The sequence below is a fragment of the Cibotium barometz genome, chromosome 33 (genome assembly GCF_041138505.1).
Source record: "Cibotium barometz isolate CiBa-2024 chromosome 33, ASM4113850v1, whole genome shotgun sequence".
NCBI classification, from domain to species: domain Eukaryota; kingdom Viridiplantae; phylum Streptophyta; class Polypodiopsida; order Cyatheales; family Cibotiaceae; genus Cibotium; species Cibotium barometz.
In genome coordinates, this window is record NC_141078.1 from 4,519,530 (window position 1) to 4,539,084 (window position 19,555).

Consider the following 19,555-nt stretch of genomic DNA (forward strand, 5'->3'; position numbering starts at 1 on the left):
CGAAAATAGACTCATACTGACGAAACCACTGGATTCCTAAGATCATGTCACACCCCAAAAGAGGCGAGACAATGAAATCTTGTTGGAATGAGGCCTTTTGAACTTGAAAGGGAAACTGTTGTGCCTTTGACAAATGTGGGTGCAGAGACCAGGTGTAAACCCGACCACATCCAAATGATAGAGCATTAATGTACAACTCATTTTGGTAGCCAACTGGGAAGAGATGGCGTCCTCAGAACTGCCCATATCAAATAGAACTACAAAACTAGCGGCCCTTGGCAAAGCCATAAGCTCGGATCGGGCTTTTCTGTGTAGCATCACTCTCACGCTCCTGTTTAGCATCAAATACCATGGATGGCATAGGATGCATAGAAGGTACACGCTGAACTGCGTTGGTGGTAGTAGGCGAACCTGGAGGAGCAGGAAATGCTGTGGCAACTGTGAAAGAAGGTGGCTTGGAGGCTTGCTCCGCTTGTCATTTCTGACAATCCTTCTTACCATGCCCAATGGTATAACAATAGAAATATCGGTTTTCTATGACTGGTACTTCCTTTGCTCCTCTGGAGGAAGATAGCCTCCAGTGATGCCTGCTTTAGCCTTTTCCTTTGTTTTGTGCTCGGAGTAGAGCTATGGTATATGTTGTTGGTGGAAGAGCATGGTCTCCTTCAAGGAAGATGTCTTCTTGCTGATGTGTACTCTCCTCTTAGACATTTTTCTAAAGTCGATAGTCGTACCGGAGTGAAGTTTGACCATCCAAGGATACTCTCACGCTAGGATGTGGTGTGTGTGGACAAGTTGAATCTGATACCAATGTAACATGTAGCGGAATTATGAGAAGATGTAGAATCCTGCCACACAAAAGTCTCACACCACCTTCTTTATCCTAAGTTTCGTGAGTCTTTAACAATCCACTTTATCACTTTACACTTTAAGAGATGAGAGAGAGAGAGAGAGATAGAGCTTTGTACACCTTATTGGGTCCCAAATTACCCACTAAAGAACCCCCTCCTATTGCTAGGAGTATTTTCTTTATTACTTTGAGGAGAATGACTGACTTTGGACTGTACATAAGCCAAACACAACACCTTCGGAAGACCAAGAGTTGGGCTGACTGTACACTGCTGTAGAAGCACAAATGATGTCCAATCTCAATGCCAATGCACTCTTCTAAGGGGCCGTAGGAAGGCTGCAAACTGTGCCTAACAAAGGCATCAACATCTCTTCTCAAGGTTGGCCAATAAAAGAAAGTCTCCACTGCTTTTACCGTGGCGTCAATACCTCTATGACCTGCATACGGTGGAGCATGACTTTCAATCATAACCTTGAGGCGCAATGGCCTGATAACACACAGTCTGCCATGCATCAATAAAAACCCATCTCTGAGAGTATAGTGCTCATGCCGCTGACCCTCAGACATCTGATCATACAACCTTTCAAAGTCCTCATCAGGAGCATACTGCTCTTTCATTTGATCAAGCTCATGATGATATGCAAGTGAAACTACTGAGACCTGTGGCTTGCGTGACAAAGCATCTGCCACTACATTCTTTTTGCCTTCCACATCCACAATCTGGAAGTGAAACATAGACAAAAAGTTTGCCCAACGCATATGCCTCTCTGAAAGCGTAGTTTGCGTGAGGAAATAACGCAAGGTCTGATGATCTGTCTGCACAGTGAAATCAGCCCCAAGCAAATAGTGTTTCCAGGTAGAAAGAGCATGAATTACAGCCAACACCTCTTTCTCATAAACCTGTAAATGCTTCTCGGCATCTTGCAATATTCTACTCTCATAGGCTATCACATGTCCTTCCTGCATGAGAATTGCCCCAATGCTACTTCCACATGCATCACACTGGACAACAAAAGCCTTTCGGAGGTCCGGTAACACCAAGACTGGATCCGAAGTAAGCTTTTCTTTGAGCTTTTTGAAAGCTGTAATTTCCCGATCAGCCCATCTAAACGGTGTTGCGTTCTTTGTTAAGGCATGAAGAGGCGAAGCAATTTCAGCAAAATACCGTATGTACCGCCTGTAATAGGAACACAATCCTAGAAAGCTGCGTACATCATGCACGGTCCTCAATTCTGGCCAATTAAGAATTGCTTCCACCTTCGCTGGATCCATATGGACTCCATGCTTAGACACAATATGCCCCAAGAAATGTATCTCTTGCAAAAAGAACTCACTGTTCTTGCCATTAATAACCAGCCTATGGTTCCTGAGTTCTGCAAACACAATGGCCAAATGCCTTCTATGCTCTTCCTCAGTTTGTGAATGCACAATCAGGCGGTCTATTTGGTGGAGTACTACCAGGAATTAGATCAATGGCATGATCTTCTGGCCTCTCCGGAGGAAGTTCCCCTGGCAATGACTCGGAAAAATAATCTTGGAACCCACATAAGAAATCAGTCCTGTCCTTATCTAACATAGACAAATTAGACTTAGACTCATCATCTTTTGCATCCTTTACATAAATCAAGTACGCGGAAAGATGCTTTTTTATTACTGATGAAATTGCCGAAGCTGATACAATAGGAACAGATTCCCCTTTAAGTTTTACATCCAAAACATGTTCTTTCCCTCCATGAGTCAGAGTGATCTTCCTATTGTATGTGTCCACCACCGCATGTACTCTGTGGCACCATGGCATACCCAACAAAACGTCACAGCCATCAAGTGGCATGATGAAAAACTCTTCGCAGTCCTTTTGGGACTTTCTCTTGGGACAATTAAAACATTTCCGAGCATCTCTCAAAGCCTGTCTCTCCTCAGAAGTTCTCTTGGGCATTGGCAACTTCTTATACCGCGTCTATGAAGATCCTTTAGCATCACGTGAAGTATGCCTAGATTTTTCAGCTTTCTTGCTCGAGTTCTTACTTCCTTTAAACCCAGATGATCCTCCAGTGAGTAACGCATTAGCTGTCATAGCATTCTCTATCATCTGTGACATGTTCGTTACTCGAGTCTTGATACAATAATCACGCACCTCTTTGGGCAGCCCACAACAATACTTCTCTACTGAAGACTTAACAGGGTTAGGGTTAGGGTTTACAGAAAGAAAACAGGCGTGGAAACCAATGTGGAGAGTGAACACGACTGCTGTAGATTTCTCAATGATGAAAAGTGAAGTACAAGCCACATGATAGTGACCCCTAAAGGATAAGTGTTCACATGACCGGCCATAAATGTGCCGGGTGGACCAAAACACTTATAAACTGCATATAAGTGAAACTGAACTAAACTGGGGGAAAAAACCTCCACTAACTGAAGTAAAAAGTGCCCCAGTAACCTACTGATGATCACTAGCACTCCTCTGGGTGCATACACAGCATAAAACCCAACAAACCCCCTTGGAGTGATATGTGATCACTGTACATCATCCACCAAAAGGAAACAAATTCAAAGCATTGCGGAATGCTTCAAATTTCGGACGTGGTAATGCCTTGGTGAAGATGTCTGCCACATTCTGATCTGTAGGACAGTAGATCAGACTGATATCTCCTGCCTGGAGTCTCTCCCGAACAAAATGATAGTGAATCTCAATGTGTTTCGTGCGAGCATGAAACACAGGATTCCTGGCCACAGCAATGGCACTCTGACTATCAGTATAGATAGGTGTAGGCTCCTCCACTGAAATATCCATATCAGTCATAAGACGACGCAGCCAAACACACTCAACAGTAGTAGTGTAGGCTGCTCTGTACTCTGCCTCACAAGATGAAGTGGCCACTGTGGTCTGTTTCTTGCTTAGCCAAGAAATGCATGAAGCGCCAAGGAAGAAACAATTCCCACTAGTGGAATGTCTGGTATCAAAATCACCAGCCCAATCTGAATCACTGTAAGCATGTAACTGCATGTCACCCCCCTCAGGATAAAGCAACCCAAGAGACAAGGTACCCTGCAAATAACGGAATACACGCTTCACAGCTTGCCAATGTGACAACCGTGGGCTGTGCATGAATCTGCTCAACTGAGAGACTGCATACTGAATATCTGGCCTTGTATTACACAAGTATATGAGGCACCCAACAGCCTGAGCATATGTAGTGGCATCAAAGGAAACACTGTCATCTTGTAGTGACAGTTTCATCCCAGGCTCCATAGGAGTACTAATAGGCTTGCAATCCTGAAATTTAAACTTCTCCAGAAGTTTAGCAACATAACGTGATTGCAACAACCCAATGCCTCTGTTATCCTGCACAAACTGTATGCCCAAATAGTAATGTACAAGGCCCAAGTCAGACATGTCAAATGTCTGTTGCAGTATCTCTTTAAATGCTGCAATTTTGTCATCATTTGATCCCATGAGCAAGAGATCATCCACATAAAGACTGATGACCAGCAGATCTGTCTCTTCTTTCTTCACATACAAAGTGGTCTCTGATGGACTGTTCACAAATCCCTGAGTGAGTAGAAAAGCATCTATTTTTGCATACCAAGCTCGTGGAGCTTGTTTCAAACCATACAAGGCCTTTTTCAGCCTGCATACTTTCCCTTCATGACCATGTTCTGCAAATCCCATGGGCTGAAATACATAAACTTCCTCCTCGAGGTCCCCATGTAGGAATGCAGTCTTTATGTCCAACTGATGAACAACCCAACCACGATGTGCAGCCAATGCAATGACACACCTAAGTGTCGACATACGGGATGTAGGAGCAAATGTCTCCTCATAATCAATGCCCTTCTTCTGTGCATAGCCCTTTGCAACTAGACGGGCTTTGTACCTGTCAATGGATCCATCTGCATGTCTTTTCAACTTGTAGACCCATTTAGTACCAATGGCTTTCTTGCCTTTGGGCAGATCAACCAAATCCCATGTTTGATTCTTTTTAATAGAATCAATCTCATCCTGCATGGCTTTGTTCCAATGCACATTATCTCGTGCATCCACAAATGAATCAGGCTCATCATCATCCTGTAAACTGGCTGCCATAACCAGATTCAAATCTATGATGTGTGCATGCTCATTGGTCCTTGTCTCCCTACGAGTACGACCAGCAAGAGGACCCTCTAAATGGCTGTCCTGTAATGTCCTCAAATACCATCTAGGTATATGTCTGACCTGTGGTGCCTGCTGTCCCATATTTGGTTCAGCTTCTGGCTCATTTGGCTGCTGAATTTCTGCACCACCTACATCATTTGCTGGCTGTCCAGTACCCTCATGAGTTGGATCACCAACTGTGGAATGAAACTCCATGGGTAGTAGACCTTCAAACACATCATTTTCAGCCTGATTTTCTGATTTTTCATCAAAAATCACATCCCGACTGATGAATATCTTCCTGGATAGTGGGTCATATAACCTGTAGCCCTTGCTCTCACGGCTATACCCAACAAAAATGCATTTTGTGGCTTTATCATCAAGCTTCCTCCTCAACTCTTTGGGTATGTGTGCATATGCGAGACACCCAAAGATACGAAAATGTGATACAGAAGGCTTGCGGCCATGCCAAGCCTCAAAAGGAGTAATAGAAACCAATGCCTTTGTGGGACATCGATTCAAAATATGACAAGCACACATTACTGCTTCCACCCAAAAGATATGTGGTAGTCTTTTTGCCTTTAGCATACATCTGGCCATCTCCATGAGTGACCGATTTTTCCTTTCTGCAACCCCATTCTGCTGTGGAGTGTAAGGAGTAGTATACTGATGTTTTATACCTCTACTCCCAAGAAAGGAATTCAGCACATGTGACATATATTCCCCCCCTCGGTCAGAACGGAGAGTCTTCACTTTGCATTCTGACTCTGTCTCAGCAAGTGCTACAAAGGCCAAAAATGCATCATATACCTGTGATTTCTGTGTCAAAGGATAGACCCAGCAAATACGAGAGAAGTCATCAATAAATGTTGCAAAATAAAAGCAACCACCTAATGACTTCGTCTGCATGGGACCACAAAGATCACTGTGTATAAGTTGCAATTTTGCAGTTGCTCTTAGAGCCTGATCACGTGGGAAGGAAAACCTATGCATTTTTCCCAAAATACATCCTTCACAAATGTGATCTGGAGGCTTCTCCATGAGAGGTAGATCTGTAAACATATTATGTCGCTGCATAAGCATAAGACTACCAAAATTTACATGCCCCATGCGAGCATGCCATAACTCCGCATCAACCATAGCTGGAGTAAGAGTGAATGCATGATAAGCAGACTGATCCACTGGCTGAAATGCATCCAACTCATAAAGTCCATGACATAATGTACCAGTAAGCATCAAGGTCAAGGCATTTGCTTTGTCTCTGACCATGCATTTATCATCATCAAAATGGACTTGCATTCCACAATGTGCTAAAGAAGAAATGGACAACAAATTCTTCTTTATCCCTGGTACATATAAGGCATCTGTAAGTCGGAGAATGGAGCCATCAATGGCTGTAAGCTGAATCTCCCCAATGCCACACACTGGATATGAAGCATTGTTGGCACACTGAACAGTTTTGCCAACAGGGGCAGAGCCAACATGACTAAACAAATCCCTGCGAGATGTGATATGCTTTGAGGCACCACTATCAAAATACCAAGTACATGCATGCTCTGTCAAACTGAGTGCCTGTGAAGACCAAGAGGCATCATAGCTGCATGTAAAAAAACAGTAATCCCTATCCTCAACAAAAGAAGCAGTCTCTGGAGGAGCTTTAGGAGCATCATTAACAGACATCCCAGCTTCCTTTGCCTTCTCTTTGGCAATCCTCTTCCTACAATCCGTGATGTAGTGACCTGGCTTCTTACAGTAATGACATTTGCCCTTCTTCTTGGGCTGTCCATCACCTTTCTTGGTATCCTGTGAAGAACCACCATCACCTGAATTTTGATTTGCACTCTTTGGCTGAGATTTCCCTTTCCCCTTTTGACCTGTAGTAAATGCTTGTTCAGCATTTGTGTTCATATTCATATTCTTCCTCATTTGCTCCTCTTGTAGTAAGAGAGCAACAAGTTCCTGATACTTGAGGGGTTCAACAGCATTCCTCATGCTGAGGTTCAAAGAGGTATGGAAAGCCAAGTAAGATCTTGGCAAAGAGTGCAAGATGGTGGACACAAGCTGTGTCTCAGGAATAATCTCATCCACATTGATGAGTTGCTCTCTCAAATCCTGCAGCTTGTTCAAGTGGCTAGACATATCATCTCCTTCATTCATTTTCTGATTTTCCAGCTCTCTTTTCAAAAATGAGATCCTAGCCTCATTACGAGCAGCATACATCTGCTCCAAAGTCACCCATGCATTCTGTGAAGAGCCAGCTGAACGAATATGAGGTATAATAGACCTCTGAACTGACAATGCAATGAGTGACAAAGCTTGTGCATCCCTGGCATCCCATGTCTTTTGAGCATTTGTTCTCTGAACAGGCAATGGCTGTCCTGGAGCCTGTACCTGTTGTCCTCGTCCACGAGCACCCCCTTGGGGAGGAGTCTCTGGAGCCAATGGACCTGGACGTGGTTCATCACCACTAACAAAATCCCACAGACCTTTTGCCACAAGCACATTTTTCAGCATAAAACTCCACAAGGAGTAGTTCGTGCCATCCAATTTGTCTTCCTTAGACAAATATGTGAATACATCACTTTGCTGTTGATTTGCCATTATGCTTTACGCACAATGTTGTACCTGTTTACCAAAAAACCCAATAGCAAAAACCCTGATAACAACTGTACTCCACTGAATACAGTTTACCCAAATCTGCCTGCACTCTCAATCCTCTGAATGTGCAGCTTAATGCACCAATGACTGAGTAGAGCAGCAAATGGCGTACACAATGCCAAAATGCCCCAAAAATGCCCAAATTTGCTGCACCCAAACTGTGCAAAAAATCTGTATAATTTCTTGCTAGAAAATCTGCCTGTTGTGCCTGTATATTTTTCACAAAGAAAAATAAGAATGCCCAAAACTCAAAACCTGTAATGCTTACCAGCTGAGATATGAGTTGATTGTTGTACTCTGCAGGTACTTTACAAAACCAGTCCTCTGTAAGCAAGCAGGTACAGTCCTCAAATACACAGCACTGAATGCTGCACTGAAAGTACACAGTGCACGTTTCTCTGTGCAGGTGACAAAAAAACGATGACTGTACAGAAGCTAGTCGAAGGCCTATACACAGCTGGTATATACGGGCAGGTACACGTCAGGTACAGTCGCCTGGTGCAGTCGCCAGGTATGTACAGTCGCCAGGTACAGTCGCCTGGTACGGATGCAAGTGTACGGGCAGCAAGTGATGGTGGCTGCGCTTGACTGGCTGCAGGTGTCGACTTGCAGACGAATACCAGCAGGCGGCGACTTGTAGTACTATTGGCGCTGAAGGCGTAGGCGCGCGGTGGCTAGTACACGAGTGTAAATGTAGGCGACGCCTGTTGTAGTACTTTATTGAAGGCGACGTGCGACTGGATGTACGGGCAGCTAGTGCGCAACGGCTGAAGCTGAAGGCGGCGCACAATGGGAGTACGGACAGCAGGCGCACAGCTGTACGGCGCTCAGAAGTACGGGCAGAAGGTACGGGTGCTGTACGGCAGCAGCAACAAAAAAAAAACTTGGATGTGTACGGGCAATGAACAAGGGCAAAGCTTCAATGGCTCTGATACCAATTGAAGACTTAACAGGGTTAGGGTTAGGGTTTACAGAAAGAAAACAGGCGTGGAAACCAATGTGGAGAGTGAACACGACTGCTGTAGATTTCTCAATGATGAAAAGTGAAGTACAAGCCACATGATAGTGACCCCTAAAGGATAAGTGTTCACATGACCGGCCATAAATGTGCCGGGTGGACCAAAACACTTATAAACTGCATATAAGTGAAACTGAACTAAACTGGGGGGAAAAAACCTCCACTAACTGAAGTAAAAAGTGCCCCAGTAACCTACTGATGATCACTAGCACTCCTCTGGGTGCATACACAGCATAAAACCCAACATCTACCTACTCAGACAATGGCACTGCACGGTAAGAAGTCACTGGGAGTAAAGCTTCCCAAAACTTCTTGTCATAATCTTCCAAATTTTCACACTTTGAAGCATCCAACTTGTGCCATGCAGTCATAACATCCACCTCAAATGTAGATGTGAGCCATACGAAAGAGAACACCTGTTTAAATTGCACCCAAGTAATTGGTGCTATGCCCTGCAGAAGAAGAGTAGACCACCATTGCAATGCATTGCCTTTGAGAAAAGTCGCAGCTTTTCTCACCTTTGAGGACTCCGTGTAATTACCCCCAGAAAAAGCATAAAAAGGTAAGTGCCTTTAATTTATCTGAATGTATCAAATTTCACAGCAGCTCCCCCTTCCTTATAATCCTTCGCCTTTCCCATAGGCCTTAGATTATCATATGGAAGTGGCTTCGCAAGATTGCTGCCCCCAACATTCATGCCCATCATAGGGTAACATTACCCATTCCCACACCTGGCATGCCATACATTCCAGCCATGTTTCCAAACATTCCATTATGCATACCGGGCTGCATGCCACCATACATATTTGCTTGCATTCCAGGTTGCATGCTCCCAAACATATTTCCTTGCATTCCGGACTGCATACCACCATACATATTCCCCTGCATACCAGGCTGAAAATTAGCTCCAAAAGTCCCTGGCATACCCATGCCTCCCTGAGGATAACCCCCAATCATGGATTGGAACACCGAGCCACCACCAAAATAACCTGGATGCATAGTCTGCTGAGGAATAGATGGTTGTCCAAAGAAGGAACTCTGAGAGTTAGCACCATAAGCATGCTGCATGTTCGGAAACTGTCCAAAAGATGGATCCTGTGGGAAGGCACCACTATGACCTTGAGGAAGGTTCTTAGAACGCACCTTCTTCTTCTTCTTTTCAGGCTCTGTACGGGATCTCATAAATTCAGCAAACTTCTCACTTTGTGTGAGCTGCATAAACACATCCATAACACCAGCCAAACGATTTTTAAACTGAGCATCATCTTCCTCTTTACCAAGCACATCTTCTGGCTGTGTTACATCCTCATATGCTCAACATCTGCAGCCTGTTCTCCTGCAAGAATATCCTCGGATTCATTTCTCTCAGGAGAGGTCTCTTGCTCTTCCTCTTCATGATAAAAGTACTCGTATCTTGTATCAGACATGTTGCTGAATTTTTCAACGATGACTTTCCTCGAGTCAACCACGAGCTCACCCCCTTAAGAAAGTTGATGATAGGTCCCGGCAACGGAACCTTGAAACCGGCCTCTGGTAGAAACCAAAGTGCGGTAGACTAGCAGTCACCCTTCCACTTGTAGTCCAGATATAAAAACAAATTTGATTGGAGCTAGAGTGCCCCAAATCTGAAATAAAACCGACACCTGTTGGCCCCAAAGCTTGGCGCCCCTTGCGGTATTTCTTTATTCAATTTCAAAAATATGTAAGGCTGAGTACAACAAAACCAGCCAAGAGAATACAACTGTATGTCCAATCTGGCAGCCCACAATACCTCTTAGCACAGAGGATTCACACACACAGATCTGTGTCTCAAAGCAACACTCTGTGCTTCCCTCTGATCAGCCAAGACCATTCAGCAGGACAGCCTTGAGCATACATCTGGCATATCTCATGCACATGATTCCACAACTCAACACAAACATACATTCACTGTCCAATCTCTGTTTCCACCCTTTTCAATCTGCCATACCCCTTCTCTCACAAGGGGCCAGATAGCACAACTCTGCAGCAGACATAAGCCAATGGAAAGAAAGACAGATAAACAAGTTCAGAGCTTACCAAGTCAGTGCGTGATTCTGCACCCGTGGAACAGTTCGTACCAGTCTGCACTTGACAACGACTGTCTGTACTCTTTCCCCTACAACCACTTGACTATTGCACCAACCAAGCTCTGGAATAGCTCTGCTTGCAACAGAAGATGCTGTACCTGTCCGTACAGGTCAGTAATTCAACACTGTACCTGTCCGTACGACTGTACCAGCAGTCCACGTGGTAGTTGTACCTGCCTGCGTTGCCTGAAACTGCTTGTTGTACCCGATTGTACCAGTTGGTACAATTCTGTACTTGCAACCAGTCGCCTGTCAGCAGTCGTACAACTGCCTGTACCTGCTATTCGTACGACTGTACCTACAGCACAGCCTCTGTCAGAACCCACAGCACCGCTTGTACTTGCTCAGCCTCTGTCAGCGCCGCCTGTACCAGCATAGCCTGCAGCAGCTGTACTGTACCCTGTACTTGCAGCAGTTCTGTACGGCCTGCAACAAGTGGACTGTACGGCCAACTTTGCACAGAAAACAGCGGCAAAAACAGCAGCCAAACAGTTCAGTCGACCAGCTTCCCTCCCACGCATGAGAACTTGCACGACTCTCCAAAAGCAAGAGAGAGAGAGATGAGAGAGGCGTGTAACTCCAAAAGTGGAGTTGCCTCCTCTCCAAACTTATCCTAGGGCCCCAACTTTAATAATCATTAAAGTTCCCTAGGGGCCACTAAAGCCTAGGGGCAACCTATGAATAAAACATTAAAAACATTAATGTTTTGGTTCCCCTTCACATCTGAAGTGTCCACACATCATTCTCATTTGTCCGGGCACCCCAAATGTGAATCTATTAATATTTTTGCTCAGCAACCACCATGTCCACACTTGTGCTGTTCCATTTTCACAGGGTCATGACAAACACACAGTGATGACTATTGAACCGTTTTGAGATGGGTCTAGAGCCACGGGATGGCCATGACTAGACTATGTAGGTCTACGGTCATAGTCGGGTTGCAATGGTATCAGAAGTTGAAGATTTCAGTGTTAGAAGGAGACCTGGACAATGGTGTCTGCAATAGATTTGGTGTGAACAAAAACCAACATGATTGACGAAGAGATTTAACCAATGGCGTGCATGTCTAGGAAGACCTAACATAGGAAGATGAGTTTTCGGATTCATCATATTTATCAGACAAATTTCAGTTGTACCAGTTCTATTAGCTGGGGACATGCCGTGTGCATTCCACACATGGTGCTACATGGACATACGTATCATCATTATGAGCAAGTTTTGGGTTAGTACTGTGCATTGTGCCGGTTGTGAGCCCTAGTTCAGGGACACTTGCGTAAATCTAGGCTGTTTTTTGTGCGTGAGCCCTAGTTTGTTACCCACTTGGAGTTGAGACATGTACAAATGTCTGCTACCTTATGGGGCCAAGTGCTGGGCAGTAGACATCGACCTAGATGCATCAGAAGACAAGATTTGGGTGTTTCAGGCACGTTTTGAACTGCCATGCCTCCACAAAAGGTATATTGAAGAGTTCCCAATAGACAGGTTGTCTCAACAAGGAACTGTTCAGAGCATCAAGATTCGCTATGGTCCACCTTTAGTGCATTTCGGGACCCAATTAGGTGTTTTGTGCACCTCTTTTGTGTGTGTGTGTGTGTGTGTGTGTGTGTGTGTGTGTGTGTGTCTCTCTCTCTCTCTCTCTCTCTCTCTCTCAAGTTAATGCATCGTAATTGCACAGTTAATTTAGTAATCTAAGGCTTCCGCATGTGGTAGTGGTGCCAGAGCGAAGATTTGTCTCAAAGTAGTCGAGCCTAAGGCAGCTCAGAGAAAAGGCCGGCTTAAAGGCATAGTTGCCTAAGGTGGTTGTATACTAAGGTTTGTTTAGAGGAAGGGTCTTCAAAGGACAAATGATAGCACAATGAGACCAATGTCCTTGCATCTCGCATGTGACATTTGCATGAGAGCAAATACTTTTTTGAGCCAACCATAGTTCAGGATACATGTCACGTCCAGAAGGAACAGTGGGGACAGTTCTGTCACAACCACAAAGAACACTGGGGGAAATGGTATCTCTTAGGAGAAAAGGTCTAGAGCTCAAGCTATCATGGAGATGTTTGCAGCCATGTGCAGAGAGGAAAAAATGGTTTCTAGCACTTGTGGGAGACTAGTCAACATTTCCAATTTGAATTTCTGAGATTTATACATATGTTGCAGATGGATGGAGATGCTACAAGATGTAGATGATGCAAATTTTGCCCCCAGTATTTGTGCGGCAGTTTGGTAAGGAGTATTTTTCAAGGAGTACCCAGCCTTGTTGATAGGTTACTTATCTGCAAGCGGCCTACTTTGAACCAGCTAGGCAAGAGGAAATGGTACTTGCACTTTGCAGTTGTTGGATATCAATGTTCCACCTTCGTTATGATTGAGTGGTGTAGGTATTGGCTAGCTTTACATTATAAGGCCCCCTTCATGAGAAGAAGCATGGATGCTAGACAGAGTCCAGTTCGGACACCGGGGTGAGACCATATGTGGCCGGATGGTTAAGGGATGTCTTAGGTAGGCTTGGCATCATGCCAAGTAGGCTAATGTAAGTGTGGGATGATATACGGACGGCACTATGGGTAGAAGGAGCTGTTCCTGGGACACACTGTCGTGGGTTTGTAGTCACCCAAATGACCTCAGAGGCTATCATCCCATGAGGACAGAGATTGCCTGGCTGTGGGTGTCACATGCACTCTGCACTATAGTGCATGGTGACAAGATGGCTCATCATCAGTGCATCATTGTACAGTAGTAGGACCCTTTAGGATATGATATTATCGTATGCCGTGGCCCCATTGTAAGCCCCAGTCTAGGATATGTCAGGCACAAGCTACGTAGGTCATTCCGCAGCCTTAGAGTGTCAGTCAGTTAGTTAAGCCCCTTAACCCCTTGAAGAAAATCATTCATGCATGTAGAAGTCAGTAGAAGCTTTAGGGTTTGCATTAGAAAGCATTGTGCATTGCATAGCATTCATCCCATGTGCATGTAAACCCTTAAATAAGCCTTAGAATATTATTCCACCATTTATCCATATTTATCATCTAGTTGGTAGAATTTATTGCTAAGTCGGCCAGCTTGTTAGCATATTATTCAGCATTATTATCATTATCATCATGAATAAGTTGGGTAGCTACAGTCGGCCAGCTTTTTAGCCAGCCGACTAGCCACCCACCTCCATATAAGTAACCATCGTTTTGCATCATTCCATCATTCAGCCATCATTGATTCAGCATTCAGCCATTGGATCATCATCGCTTGAAGCATAATGGCATTCAGCCAGCAGAAAACACATAATCATCATCAGCCCAAGGAAGAAGCGCTTCAGTCCCCCTTGCGTTTCTCAGCCCTATAGCAGATTTCAGCATCCATATCCATCATCGTTTTCTCCGTCCTCCTGGGTGAAGGTAAATGCAGCATATTCATTCATTCCCCTTGCATATTCACAGCCTAGAACAGTCCCAGTTGAGCCCATCTCTCAGCCAATGCATCGTATGTCAGAAGGTAAAGTTTGACCGTCAAAAGACACCAGGGTTACTACAGCCTTTACCTATTCCAGATAGACCTTGGGAGAGCATTGCCATGGATTTTATATTTGATCTTCTACGGACACAAATGGATAATGATGGCATTTGGACTATCATATGCAGGTTCAGTAAGCAGGCTCATTTCATTCCCGTGCGTAAGACGATCAAAGTGGATCATATGGTGAAGTTGTTCATGGCGAACATCTTCAAGTATCATGGCTTGATCATTAGTGACCGTGATCCACGGATGACGAGTTTGTTCTGGAGAGGGTTGTTTGACAACATGGGTACAACTCTAAAGTTTTCATCATCATTTCATCCACAAATAGATGGTCAGTCGGAAGAGGCTAACTCTACAGTGTTGGATCTTCTTAAATGTTATGTGTCAGAGCACAAGCAACAATGGGAAAAGTATCTTCCTTTGGTGGAGTTTGCATATAACAACACTATTCATACCTCGACAGGCAAGGCGCCTTTTGAGATTGTGGAAGGAGGGAAGAAGGTACCACCCATTTTGCACACAAAGGATAAGATCTTTGAGACTGATCAATAAATGAAGCTTATTGGAGAGTTAAGTTGGCACTCCAGAAAACTCAGCAGAAGCAAAAGAAAGCTGCAGACCGTCACAGACGTGCTTTAGAGTTTGTATTGGGTGATTTGGTTCTTTTGCGCTTTGAAAAGGCTAGACTCAAGAAGATGAAGGGTAAAGAGCGCTTATTCCCTAAGTTGAGCATGCGTTATTATGGGCCTTTTCAGGTATTGGAAAAGATTGGTGAGGTAGCCTATCGTTTGAAGCTACCAGATCACTGGAGGATTCACAATGCTTTTCACGTGAGTCTCCTTAGACCTTTCCGTGGGGATGTGCCTGAGGCTGTATCAGATGAGGCTCAGCCGGAAGTTGAGGAACTTGATGAGGTTCTTATTCCAGAGCAGATACTGGCACATAAGGAAAGAAAGGTACGAGGTAAAGTTTCCCGTCGCTATCTTGTGAAGTTCAAGAACTATTCACCGATGGCTGCGAAGTGGATGGAGGAAGGTGACTTAACAGATTCACCTCGGGTTTTGCAACTTTATCTCGATGCCTTTGAGTTAGAGCCGACTCTTGTTGTGGCTCATTCAGGTTCAGCATAGCATGGGTCTGGAGCATTGCCTGATGCTCAAGAGGGGAGTAGCACCTCCACTCCCTTGATACAGACAGGCTCACATGACATCTAGAGGTCGCTTGGTGCAGTTTTTATCTCATCCGAAGGTACTGATGGCTGACAATACATCTGTTTATGGGACTTCTATGATATATGTGTACTAGTCACATGGGATATTGTGGTTGAATCCTCTGTGCTAAGAGGTATTGTGGGCTGCCAGATTGGACATACAGGTGTATTCTCTTGGCTGGTTTTGTTGTACTCAGCCTTAACATATTTTTGAAATTGAATAAAAAAATACCACAAGGGGCGCCAAGCTTTGGGGCCAACAGGTGTCGGTTTTATTTCAGATTTGGGGCACTCTAGCTCCAATCAAATTTGTTTTTATATCTGGACTATAAGTGGAAGAGTGACTGCTAGTCTACCACACTTTGGTTTCTACCAGAGGCCGGTTTCAGTATTTGCCCCCTTACCTTATAGCCACTCTTCGCAGTTCTAACAACCATCTAAGCTCTCTGTGTGGGAGTGCATGGGTGTGGAACACATCCATCTTTGTATCCTTTGCTATTGCATGGCTGTGGAACGCATCCATCTTTGTATCCTTGCCTGTTGCAATATACTTTTCTTTTCTCTATCATTGTCTTTAACTCTACTTAAGCTGTGTTTCTGGAAAAAAAAAAACTGCATTTTGTGAGTGTTCTAGGCTTGCATCAAGAGTGTAGGTTAGCTTACATTTTCATGATCTTGGGTGTTATCTGCATTTGGTCATCTTTTGGATAGATTTACAGCCATGGTTGTGGCGTGTTACAGCTTGTGCTCTCAGAACGTAAAGATTAATTAGTAAAATATCAGATTTGCTTGTGTCTGAGTGCTGAAGTCTTTTTCTGTCATAATCTGTGTTAAAAACTTGCATGTAAGCCCAATCGTCTTAAATATGGTGCCTGTAGTTGGTGTCCATAAAGGTGCCACTCTGCAAATTTTCGGCCACGACTAGAGGCATTTAGGGAAAGCCTCAAGTCGGTCAAAAGTGTCTCCAGGTCTGTAAAAGGGCTCTTCCACCTCCCCATTTCAGAGTTCATCCATCTCTTCCATTGTGCATTGTGGCACAATGGAACAACCCAAACCCCCTTTGTTCTTCAGCATTACAGCCTCTATTTAAGAATTTCAATGGCCATTCTTCTCAAAATCACATAGGATAGATCTGCAAGCTATGTGTTGTATCTGCAGATGTTCAGCAGTTTCTCCATCTCTTTCATTGTGTAATCTTGAGCATCATTTCTGCATGTGGAATCTTGTATTTAGGTGTGAAGTTGGTTACACCACATAATTGTTTTTTATTACAAGCATTTGATAAAAACGTTCAGCTGGATGTTACAAAAATGTTATAGCCTGCCTTCTATAATATGTACAAAATCAATAGGGTTGTTGATTAAGAAGCAAAGGAAATTGTGAAGTACCGCTTGCTCTGATGTTGAGATATCTCGAGCTGTATCTAAGTAAACATGTCTTGCTAGTATGTTAAGTTGGACTCGTACAAAGAGAACTAGCATTGTAAGTGCCCACATGGAGCAAGCTGTACGGGTAAAACCTGCCCAACAAAATGAAAACAAAGCAACCAGTGTCAGTAATGTTCTAGACGCCCAAAGGTTGACAATCAAAACCAAGGACAAAACAAAGGCTTCAAACTGGCATGTACTTAATATTTTAAGCTCCTCCCACAGCTCGATCTTTTCTTGCCCAGTAAGAGCTTGGGCAGAATCTTTTCCCTGTGCTAACTTCTCTGTCAAGCCTGATAAATCAAGCTGACAAAAGAGCTGGCTTTTCAAATGTGGTAGGAGAGTCGGCAATGTAGTTGTGTCAGATATCCGTTGTATGCTCTGGAAATGGATTTGCAGTCTGCAATTTATAAGAACACATTAGAACACCAACCATCACAGAAAGCAGGATGACTCAGTTGCCTTCTGGCGGTTGTGTTTAATTGCAGACTCAGGACTACCCGACAAGACTTCAAAAGCGAAAAGATCACAATGAGCATACTGGGCTTCAATGCGTTGTTCAGCTTGACGTAGTAGAGATGTATGCATTTCACTCTTTTCTATTTCCAAAACAACCCTGATGTATTGAGCTTTGATTGTGCGATAGACAAAGTATCCTACTCCAACTGCACCAGCTGATAAAAGAAGTGTTCTTTTGTGACTTCTAACCCAGTCCCTGAAGCAAAACACATATTAAAGAAAGAAAATGAAGACATGCCTTCAACAAGAACAGTCACCAAGCAAAGAACTTAATGTGTACATGGTAGCGCAGCCCTGCAAATCTGCCCATAGCATCAGTATCTTACCTACCCTACCCCCGCACCAGCACTGTCCCACAAATAGAACTCGATGCTCCTAGATGTCTATTCCCAACAATCTTCCCTAAAGTACAGCTATGCCACTTGCATCAAAAGTAGAAGTGTGGAATGATGGCATGTAACTAAGCAGATCAAAGAGTTGCTAATAAAGAACTCTATATAACCTCTAGCAATGGCAATCTGATCTAAATCTAAATAGGTATTCCTATCGAAAGGGAAAACCCAACCTAGCATTGCAAAATTTGGATCCTGGTCTTCAAACAACACGATTGGTATGGTCACATCAATCTGTCAAGATCTAAAAGTAGCTCCTCTCAAGCCAAGCTCTACCCGTGAGCATAGAGTGCCCTTTGGGCCCTCCAAGATCCCACAACGTAAGCGGGCCTATGTGTTCCATGTGGACCATTGCAAAAATCTTGTATGTCTGAACGTCATCCCTTATCATCTATGAACAAGTCATTCCATATGTGGGTTGTCTTTGAGAAGGGAAGGTACAAAGCTTAACAGAGAATCCAGATTCTACTAACCATCACCCCAGTCGGGTTGATCGGGGGATCTAGAAGCTATCCCTTCCAATAAGAGTATCAAGGGGAGCATTCATCTGACCACGGGCTTGGTCATAAGTACAATAAATAACAGTACAAAGGGAGCATTACTCTGACCACAGGCTCGCTCATAAGTGCAATGCATAAGAGTACCAAGGGAGCATTCCTCTGATCAGGGGGCTTGCTCATAAGTGCAATGGATAAGGGTATCAAGGAAGCATTTCTCTGACCACGGGTGCAACGGACAAGAGTACCAAGGGTTCCTCCCACCGCGCGACCGAGTATCAAGGGAGCACTTCTCCAACCATGTGACTGCGGCTTGCTCATGGGTGTGCCCTATTGCAGTTGTGGATCAATGATGTCTTCTCTATGTCAAGGAAGAAGGGTCATTTGCCAGGCTAATTCGCTCTACTATCTCCCAACTGCCATCACTCTCAGATGATAGAGGAAGTTGCCACTCAATGTGCCTTATGCAGACTAGAAAGAAGAACAGTGGTACAATCTTTAAAACTTAAGAAGAAGGATACCTGATGGACATCATCATGTGTGATGGTTGGTGGGGATGATCAAGCTGTGCAAGCTTTCATTTTTGCACTGCGCATTGGCCCTCCCAAAGGGTAAGAAATTCTCCCTCTATCAAGCTTTGCTGCTGAGGCATCTTCATTGAGACGACGTACAAAGAATTGCTTTGCTTGCAAACAAGGCGGGTACCGACACACTCTTCTGAGAAGTTACAAATGGAATCACTTTGCGTCCAAAATTGGTGATTTAAACACACACACGCTGCTCTACGCACTGCTTGGTATAAATAAAAATCTCTCATTACAAAAAAAACAAAAAAAATAAAAACAAAAACAATTTGGAAATTCATATTTGGGCCGGCTATTTCGCTAGAATTTTAGAGTTTCACACCGTGTCCTGGGTCCATTGGAGGGTCTCACTAGAGGGCTAAGAATTTTTTTTAATAATAAAGCGGTTGAGAAAGACAATATTAATACTATAAATTATGCCCTTTTCTTTCAATATGTCAACTTGGTCCAATGAAGAGGAAGTATGTGTTTTCAAGCATTGGCTATCAATTTTGCCATCAACTTCTTCTGTCTCGATGATGGGTGGCATCTCACTAGTCCCTATTGTTATTATAGACCGACATCACGACCTTGTTCTCCCCATGATCTAGTGCTAGTTGCTCCTTTGGCAAGTCTAACAGCGTTGTCTACTTTCATGATCCATGGACAACCTAGAA

The 19,555-nt window shown here is 44.0% G+C and overlaps 1 protein-coding gene across 1 annotated transcript in view; it reads right to left on the minus strand.

Annotated features, from left to right (window-relative positions):
* The window catches only part of LOC147619211 (peroxisome biogenesis protein 3-1-like), a 44,960-nt gene extending 25,866 nt beyond the window's left edge, over positions 1-19,094 (minus strand). The window contains exons 1-4 of the mRNA XM_086772844.1: positions 18,837-19,094; positions 17,449-17,622; positions 17,108-17,307; positions 16,869-16,999 (exon numbers count right to left, since the gene is read on the minus strand). Coding sequence (XP_086628970.1) covers positions 16,869-16,999; positions 17,108-17,307; positions 17,449-17,622; positions 18,837-18,853 — 522 coding nt within the window. The 5' untranslated portion in view covers positions 18,854-19,094. The remainder of the gene's footprint in view (positions 1-16,868; positions 17,000-17,107; positions 17,308-17,448; positions 17,623-18,836) is intronic.
* Positions 19,095-19,555: the final 461 nt, after the last annotated feature.